General features: G+C 40.0%; 1 protein-coding gene across 3 annotated transcripts in view; it reads left to right on the plus strand.

Annotated features, from left to right (window-relative positions):
- The window catches only part of LOC149236751 (calcium-transporting ATPase 10, plasma membrane-type-like), a 207725-nt gene extending 197691 nt beyond the window's left edge, over positions 1-10034 (plus strand). Inside the window, exons 5-6 of one of the 3 annotated variants that reach the window (XM_089372489.1) lie at positions 9219-9528; positions 9677-10026. In XM_089372489.1, the coding sequence (XP_089228615.1) occupies positions 9219-9527 (309 nt within the window). In that variant the 3' untranslated portion in view covers position 9528; positions 9677-10026. Of the gene's footprint in view, positions 1-9218 lie in introns of all 3 variants that reach the window. The other 2 variants (XM_089372491.1, XM_089372490.1) reach the window with 2 other exon arrangements.
- The last annotated feature ends 292 nt before the right edge of the window (positions 10035-10326 follow it).

The raw sequence follows: 10326 nt of genomic DNA on the forward strand, positions 1-10326 counted from the left end.
TTCTAGAGAGAACTACTCCAACTATAGAGATTAATAAATGCATTAAAAAATGTACGTGCTGTAAAAAAAATACACTTTTGCTGGGAACAAATGCACTTCTAATAGTAATTTTGTAAAAATAATTACAATTCTGATATATATAGAGCAAAGGTATTATATGAGCGAGTATGGGGGAGGTTTATATGGGGGGAGGGTTATTTGAGGGAGGTATATTATTCAACGGCACAGTCAACGTTCATGCCATAACCAACAATGTTCAATGTTCACGCCATAACCAACAACATTCAGGCAACGATAATCAGGCGGTTTGGGTCATATAAGGCCTTGTTATATGTGAAGTGGTATATAAATGAGGCTGTATAAACCGGGAGGTATTGGAGGGTGGTATTAGACCAGCGTGGTATGGAGGTCGAGTGGGAGGGCTGCATATGGCAGTGACAACGTAGTGAGGAGGGGTGTAGTGGTATCTCTCGCTTTGGGTGCGGATGTATGACTGGGTGCTCACCGGGAGTGTTAGGCATATTATGATATGTCGGCCAGGAACATGCCTAGGAGCATTAATGTAACAACGTTTGGGAGGGTGGAATGTGTAGACCGGGTAACCGCTGGAGCAAGCGTGGTATAGTCGGTATGGGGACTGGTGGTATGCGAGCAATGGAATATTTTTAAAATGCATATGACAATGTAATATGGGGCAACGTTATCAAAGAAAAAGCAATGTAAAAAAACGAGAGTGGGAGCGGGAGTGGATTGGTTTGCATCGTGACAGAGGGAGGAAGCTACCAAGCATAACTATATTAATACCAGGTTTGTATTAACACCCGCAGATGATATGTGAAGCCACAATTGTCTAAAAAAAAGGAGTTGGCATACCATTCACCTTGATATATGGACGAGCTCCTTCGGCTTCAATGCACAACGTTTAATCCTTCACACCTTTCGTGCAGAGATTTGGGATGCAGAGATGTGCATGGAAGGACACATTTTCTGTCAAAGGAGAGGGGCAAAGGACAACCTGCAAAAAATGGCGTAAGGGAGTTACAAGGGCAGAAAGGGATGCCAAAAATGGAGTTGGCTCTGATACCATGTCAGGCCAAGAGGTAACTCCTCGAATGAATTGTATTTCTTCATTAAGATTGCTCATGGATATATACAAGGAGGGAGAGACTCTTGTGCTTCACCTTCCAGTGTCTCTTCATTTTCCTATTCTCCATTATTTACTATTTACATTATTTACAAATATTCACCCATTCCCAATGACTAGGTGTCAACAAAGGGGATCATCATTCTTGTTTTTTTTTTAAGATGAGGCAACCACCCTTGCCACACCAACATTGGCTTCTTTTTCCATTTCTTTCCTCCTAGCTAAAGACACTTGTGTACATGCTGCAACTCCACAACTTGGTAAGGCCAACAAATGAGCTTTCACACGGTAATAAGTTCTCTTGAAATGATTATTGCAATAGTTGTATTTCCAAGCAACATTGCCTCCTCTCTTCAACTTGTTGCAGGACCCTTGCTCTCTTGTGACATACTTCCACAAGGGATATTTGTTTTCTTGAGCCTGCTGTCTTTCTAAATTCATTATGCCCTCAGCATTTGAAGCTGTTGTTGCAGCCCCACTTCCAATAGAGGGAACACTTGTAGACCTTGATGAAATTGGAATAGGAGCAGCATTACCAATGGGGACATTCTTCCCCTTCCTTGTATCCCTTGATTGAAACATGAATTTTGTAAAAAGATAAAGGAAAAATGCACAAACTTGTAAAATAAATGCACATGCAAATCGCTGGTAAAAATGCAAAAAAAATCGAAGCAAAATGCACTTACCTGTTGCTTGAATCACCTCCAAAATGCTCTTAAACCAATGTTGCATGAAATGTGCCCCCCCTAAAGGATGCAAACTGGGAACTGTGTCTCGTACGGATCCGCGGTTCGGAAATCCGGAACCGCAGACCAGGCTTACAAAGGGAGATCTTGAAATTCAGAATTGTGCTGGCCCAATTTGTGGTTCCGAATTTCCGAACTGCGGATCCCACAATGGATCAGGCACGGATCCAGAGGGAGACGAGTGGTTCTACAAGGTTCTAATTTTTTGTTTGACTTAAGTTGGGTTGGGGCTTCTCAAACACTACCAAGGTGCTCCCTTGATGCTCCTTAGAAGCTTCCTAGATGCTCCCTCAAGGTAATGCCAAATTCTTAAACTAAAAGTTACATTCTCCTTTATTTTATATTTTCATCATTTTAATTAAATTTTTAACATTACCATGAAATGACTCACGATGTTTGAGAGTGGTTCCAACCTCATTGGACTTAATATGGAGAAAATAGAATTTCATATCATATTTAAAATTCAACAGACTTAACAGTTTTCAGGAATTCAGGATCAATGGGATTGTGGCATTTCATTAGACTATATCATGTATTAGGGTATGTAATTGGCATTTAATCAAGAGCACCAAGCCCTATATGTACCATAGTGTTGGTGGTGTTAATTGTTGAACTCCTTTGTCATGCTCTTGGCAAAAAATTACCTTTCAATCTAGTCAAAATCATCAATCAAGGATGTTAAGCTTTTTCTACAATATTTTAAGGCTTGGATTAGGTAGCTTGATCAAAATTGGGCAATGTCGACCCAGACAATCGAGGTAGAGGCTGAGGCTAGACAAGAGGAGAAGAATCTAGATTCTAGACGATTGATGCTCGAATAATTAATCATTAATGTACAATGGATGCCATATTTATCTTGATTTATGTACAAATATGCATGTTTCCATATCTTCTACAACTAATTTGGTATTTTGGATTTTTTTAATATAAATGCATATATATATATATATATATATATATATATTAGATGCTATGCTTCACTTCTTAGATTTTTGTGAAATAACGCTTTCACAGATCGGCTTCCAAAAAAGCGTCCCCGCTTTGTGCAACACTGTCCCAAACCCTTTGCTAGAAGCTCCCACACACTCACAGCAAAAGACACAATCAAGAATGAGTGCCAAATGAGCCCAGATCGAGCTTTATTGGCCATGTGACACACTTTTTTAGGGGACACATGTCCAGAAATCGGGACATGCTGAGCACATTCTCAGGATTCACGTGTCCATTGAATCCCACGATCTAGGACACGTCGGACATGCTCACAGGACGTGTCCTAATGAATCATGTCCGATTCGTGGGATTCAGGACACAAGAGGGGGTTTGGACGAATCCAGTTTCACATTCATGATGAAGGGCCATCACAAAAGGTAATTTTGATTTTATGTTTATTTTTTATTTTTGGACAATATCTAGATGGGTTGATACAGGGCTACTGAAAGAGAGTTGTGGATGTCACCTACAAGTAGTACTCATGTGGTGGGATGGAAGATCCAAAAGGAAACATGATGTGGAAAAGGTAGTTGTATGAAGAAAAGCCATATCTGGTCTAGTAGATCACTTTCCGATGAAAGGAAGGATGACATGACTAACATGGCTTGTGAAGGAAAGTGATGGATGGCCGATGCCCTACGATGAAGTCCTAAAAGATGAAGGCTCCATAATGTTGAAGATCAATTTCATGACATCGAAAGGAGGAGCCCCACAAGCAGCTGATAGTCCCATGATCTCCATATAGAGCAGAAAGTTGTTGGAAACAAGTCCCTGGTTAAGAGGGAGCTTGGACAAGTCCCTGGATAAGAGGGAGCTTACATACATTCCTTTCATAAGAATTGGGACATTCCTTCATAGGAATGGATATATCCTCCCTAGTTGAGAGGGAGAGATAGACACATCATTCTTGTCTTCACTTTGGAAGAAAGAATGGAGGATTAGGTAAGCATCTGACATTCGATACACTTTCAGGATGTGTTAGGGCATCCAAGATAAGAGTAGTGTTGGAGGACCGATATACTTTGAGGACTAGGAATCCAAGATAAGAATAGTCCTGGGAGGACATACCCTAGATTTCTCAACATTATCTTGGATGAGCAAAAAACAAAAGTTTGTAGCCCTTAGAATGGTTGAAGCCGAGTACATTGTTGCTAGCATGGCTAGTTGTGAGGCAATATGGCTAAGGAAGCTCTTTGGAGAGCTATTTGAGCATGTATTGGATACGACAATAATTTACTATGACAGTAAGAGTGGTATTCGACTTGTTGAAAATCCCGTGTTCCATGACAAGTCCAAGCAAATTGAGATCAAATGTCACTATATCCAAGATATGGTGCAGAGAGGAGTAGTGAGATTCCATCATATTGCAACTGATGATCAAATAACTGACATACTTACCAAGCCTTTGCCGAAAGGGAAGTTCTTGGTTCTTAGAGAGCAACTTGGACTGATGGATGTGACCATTCCTGGAGGGGGCGGTGATGGATGACAGACTAAGTCACCGGATTTGTCCTAAACCCCCTACGAATCCAGCAAATCCAACACGATTCGGTCCGGATTCGTCCTAAACCCCCTACGAATCCAGCAAATCCAACACGATTCGGTCCGGATTCGTGTCCAAATCATATGACACGTCGTGTCCGTTTCCGACACGTCGAATCCGAGGTCGTGTCACGATTTTCAAAAGTGTGTCGCGATTTTGGGACACGTGTCCTGTTTCCAGGACTCGTTAAGCTCAGTGTGAGAAAGAAAAGGGCGTGTTTGCTCATTAATATTTTCATTTGGCAAGTGATTTGTACTGTTGCAGCAAGGAGTAGAGCATTTTGGCAGCTTCATGATCAAGTCTAGGCCCTAGTATTGATACGCTATTCATGGTAATGTTAAAATCTTAAAGTAAAAGTGACATTCTCCTTAATCTTCATTTTCATCCTTTTACTTAAATTTTTAACATTACCATGAAATGACTCAGGATGTTTGAGAGTGGTTCCAGCCTCATTGGATTTCATATGGAGAAAGTAGAATTTTAGATTCCATTCAAAATCCAGCAGACTTATCAGTTTTTCAGGATTTTAGGATTGGGGGATTGCAATGTTTCCATTGAATTTTTTCATGTATTAGGGTATGGAACTCGTATTTAATCAAGAGCACCAAACCAAGAGCTTCTGAATATGTCACTCCCGCTCCCGTTTTCGCTCCCTCTCCCCGCTTTCGCTCCCGCTCCCAAGTAACACTGTTCCTGATGATATGGGTCTGGACACCACTGTTGAGTTGGCATTGGCCAACATGGATCGCAATGATCCAGTGCTAGAGCCTGTTAGATTTGATGACTTAGAGGGGTCAACCTCCATACCAGCAGATGCAGAGGCGACTATGGATACAGGGGAGGAGGAGGATGCAGAGGAGAGCAGTGGGGACCATGATGATGAGGACAATGATGCTGATTCTGATGCTGATTGATGCCTTGAGGCTTGTATACCTGTAGTTGTTTTATATTTTCTATTTCTATTTGCCATTGGCATTGCACCAACACTACCTTTGTAACACATTTTGATTTGATGACTTAATGAGAAAACTACAATTGTCAGTGTGTTTATCTTACTATCTTGTAGTTGCATGTTGTCTTTCAGTTATGAATTATGAATCATGATTTAAATTTTTAATAGATTTATCATTTATGTGACCAGTACCACTGACATTTATTTGAATTTTGTATGTACTATGCATGCTAATAGCTATAGATGAAGATCTATGTTTGAAATCAATAAATTTGTATCATTAATTAAAATTTGTGTAAGAAATATGATAATATCTAATTTTTAATATATATATATATATATATATATTTTTTAAATATATATATATATATATATATATATATATATATATTTTAATAAAATAATATATAACGTGTCCTAACGTGTCCTGTTCCGGGGGGTCAGCGTGTCCGAATCCGACACCACGAATCTCGAATCCTACGTGTCCCGAATCCCCGTGTCAGGTGACTTAGATGACAGAGATAAGAGTTGGTTGCGTGTGATCCTTGTCAAGTGGTAATACCCCCAAGCTGAGATGAGACTTGGTTGTGCGTGATCCTTGACAAGTGGTAATGCCCTCAAGTAGAGATGAGGCTTTGTTGTGCATGATCCTTGTCAAGTGCTAGTGCCCCCAAGCAAAGACTTGGTTGTGCTTGATCCTTGACAAGTGGTAATCGCCCCAAGCAAAGATCAAACTTGGTTGTGCGAGATCCTTGTCATGTGTTGGCAAGTGCTAATCCCCCAAGTGAATATAGGATGATGGATGAATCTCCCCTATGATGATTCTTCTTTATTAGATTGTAACATCAGAAATAAATTCTTCCCTAGCTGAGAAGGAGTGTTGAAAATTGGCAGCCAAGGGATGAATTTCCTTGAATAAAATCTCACTTTGACTATTCTAGAGTGACTTTCTAAACATGTGTTCAATACAATGGGGAGAGTTCAGCAGAGCAGAGCAAAGCAGAGCAGAGCAGAGTAGTGCAGGGCACTGTTGGCAGAGATAGTATAGTCTGGCAGATGGATCAACAGAGGGAGTTCTCCCTAGTTGAGAGGGAGTGTTAAAATTGGCAACTAGGTCCAAACTCCATGTGGGTCATCTTATTTATGGCAGCTGATATTTTTCTTGGATCCCTCTCATCGAGAGGTGTAGGATTGATCTAAAGATCATTTGATTCTGATAAGTATTCATGGAGTTATGAATTTATTTGTGTTATAAGACAATTCGTCAAGGTCGGCCAGCAACTAAATAACACCCAAATGTACTCAACGTTTTAGTATAAAAGAAGATGACTTGAGAGTCATTTTACACACACTTCTGTCTTGATTTCTCTCCACTCGCTTTGGGTTTTAGTGGAAGAGAAATCTAGGAGAGGAAGCCCTAGACATTGGAGGAAAGGAGGCTGCCCTAGCCACAACCAAGAAGACAGTCCAGCGAAGCTATGGAAGGGATCTATACGTTGAACTAAAGGAGCCCTTACCTTTTTCATGGAAAATGTTTAACGCAGCTATGGAGGAGGCCTTAAGAATCCCTAGACGTTGTCCTAATGAAGCCCTAGATGCAGACCTAGAGAAGCTCTAGACGTTGTCCTAATTCTGCCCTAACTGCAGGTCTGCCCAGCCCTAACTGCAGGTCTGTTCAAGCCCTAGCCGCAGGTCTATTGAGGTGTCTTGGGTGCAAGAAAGGGCAGCACATAATGCTATATGGAGAGGCCTAAACACAGGTCCTATGGTGCTGTTCTAGAGTGCCCTAGACACAGTCATGGGAAGGGTCATACGCTATCTCAAATGAGGCTATTCGTTTCAGCAAGGAGAGGCTTAAAGGAGACTCTATACACTGTCCAATGAAGGCCTAAAGATCCCTAGCCGCAGTCAATAAGTGGAGAGTTAGCCGCAGTCCTTATGGGGTTGACTGTGGGATAACATTGAGGCTACAACAATGTGCTCTAACAAACAGAGTTAGAGGAGCATGACAATGTGTGGAGATAGGTAGGACTGTGATGGCCTAACCTAGAGGCTGCTCAGAATTCCTATGCAGCAAATAGAAAAGTTCAGGAAGGTACAATGATGGCACGGTACAGCAATACAATAATGGGACAGTAGCAAGAGCATGGTGCTGCATTGGGTAAGGTGCAGTAAGCACACAGCAGCAAGCACGGTGCTGCAAACACAAATGGGACAACAAGCAATCATAGGAGCAGCTATGACTAACAATAGGACAGCAGTATGGCAAACATGGAATGGCAATGTCACCAACAGTGGGACAGCAGTGCTAGTAGTGTGACAGCATGATGCAGCAATGCCACACGGGACAGCAGTGGCAAGCATGGTGCAGCAATGGCATATGGGACAGCAAGTACATGGTGCAGCGAGGTGCAACAATGGTACTTGGGACAACAATGATACTTGGTGCAGCAAGTACATGGAGCAGCAATGGTTTATGGTACATGATGCAGTACAGTGATGATTGGTGAAGCATGAATGATGAGATGCAACATAGTGATGATGGAGGCAGCATGGTGCAGCACCGTAAGGTGCAGCATGATGATGAGGAGCAACACAACAATAGGTGCAGCATGGTGGAGTCACCTGGGAGAATTAGTTGAAGCAGCTTGTCTTCAACTGAGTTCAGCTACCTCATGTATCATCTACTTAGAGATGATCTATGCTCTTATTTAGATAAGTCAAAGTGTTGACTTCTGTTGTATATGTACTATCTCTCTCTCTCTGCTGAACTATTGAAGAACATATAAGAAGAATTGATCAAGGGTTTCCCCACATTGGGGTTTGTCCCTGGCTAGCGCCATATCTCGTGTCCTCTTGTCTTGGCTTGTCTTCTGCAATCTATGTTTATGTTCTATCTGCAATTTACTTTAATGCTGATGTGATCACTGATTGTGAAAATTGTGAAAATTGAAATAAATTGCTCGAAGCATAGAACATACTTAAAATTAACAGCTTGTTTCACCTTTTAAAATTAAAAATAATGTTTTTTCAGCCATTCGGCCATTTTTGGGCATAAAACTATGTTTTTGTTCATTGGCTGGAAAATGAATCCCAATTCTACCCCAAACAAGAGGTACAGTAGGGTGACACTTCATTTCACGGCTCCTACATTTGGGATGCTTTTCATTCTGGAAATGTTTGAAAATGCAGAGATGATGTAGATGTATTTCAGAACAAGATCTCATGCCATGCCTAGCTGTATGGTGTGAATAAGTAAATATAAACAACTACTTACATCTCGAAAATGCAGCTATTTTAATATCTAACCATTTATTCTCCATATTTAGCCTATGGAGGAGAGATAACTGATCAATAATATGCAAATATTTCTTCCAAGTTCTAAGACTTGTATTATCATCTTATTTAGAAGCTTTCCCTATTTCTTTTGTTCTCAGAATTGTGACTGTTCTGTTTGCATTGTTATTGTTAAATTTATGCTTTAAATACTGTCAGATTCAGCAGACAAGTTAATTTCTAGGGGGTCTCAGCAAAGTCATTGAAATGTTTAAAATAATTTGTTCCCTTGATAATAGAGGCTATCTATACAAAGTTGTTGATATGTGTGAAATAATGGTTGTTCCTACGAGTCTGTTACAATCTTTTGTCTACCGATCTGGTCTTTTGCCTACTTTGCAAATGTATGAGGATTGGATAATGGTGGTGCTTTTGCTGCAGTGTCTTTTGGATATCCATATTTTTTGTATATTTACTGTTCCCTTATTTTATATGAATAAAATATATAGAAATTTCACCTAAAGTCATTTCCTTTATATTGCTCTAATTGGTATTTATTTTGCACAGGTGTTCAATGAAATAAGCTCTAGAGATATAGAGAAGATAAATGTATTGCGTGGCACATTCAACAACTTGATCTTCATTGGAGTAATGTCATTCACTGTTGTATTCCAAGTAATAATGGTAGAATTTCTTGGTGATTTGGCAAGTACAGTTCCACTTAGTGGGAAACTTTGGTTGGTTAGTGTTCTGATAGGATTCTTTAGCATGCCTGTTGCGGCAGTCATAAAATGTATCCCTGTTTCACCTAAACAGCCGACAGATTACAAGGGATACAAACGACTTCCTGGTGGTCCTGATGAATCAGTAAACTGAGGTAGCATTCAGCATTAGTCAACTGAGTTAGCTTTCGGCACTGGTCATCTATTATGGAAATGTATATTGATTTGATATGTTTTTATTCAATCCCTTTATTCCTTTTTTGTTGTTGCAATTTTGAAAGTTTATTCGTAGATTTTGCACAGGTGTTCAATGAAATAAGCTCTAGAGATAAAGAGAAGATACATGTATTGCGTAGCACATTCAACAACTTGATCTTAATTGGAGTAATGTCATTCACTGTTGTATTCCAAGCAATAATGGTAGAATTTCTTGGCGATTTGGCAAGTACAGTTCCACGTAGTGGAAAACTTTGGTTGGTTAGTGTTCTGATAGGATTCTTTAGCATGCCTGTTGCGGCAGTGATAAAATGTATCCTTGTTTCACCTAAACAGCCGGCAGATTACAGGGGATACAAACGACTTCGTGGTGGTCCTGCTGAATTAATAAACTGAGGTAGCATTCAGCAATAGTCAACTGAGTTAGCTTTCAGCACTGGTTATCTGTTAAGGACATGTACATTGATTTGATATATTTTTATTCAATCTCTTTATTCTTTTTGTTGTTGTTGCAATTTTGAAAGTTTATCCGTGGAGTTTGACCATATTGCTGTTTATAACACTTTGGCAATCATTGAATATAGTTTTGTTTAAATTTTTTGAGAACATGCGTAAACAGAACTTATAAACAGAGCTGAACACATTGGATAGAAATACTAGTCATTGATGGCCATATTTCCAAGTTATCTCAATTGTTAAAATTAATGGAAAAATCATATCTACTGTGTTAAGATGTG

This window comes from Pinus tabuliformis, chromosome 8, assembly GCF_031772625.1.
Source record: "Pinus tabuliformis cultivar Carrire ecotype Pingquan chromosome 8, CPIR1, whole genome shotgun sequence".
Lineage (NCBI taxonomy): Eukaryota > Viridiplantae > Streptophyta > Pinopsida > Pinales > Pinaceae > Pinus > Pinus tabuliformis.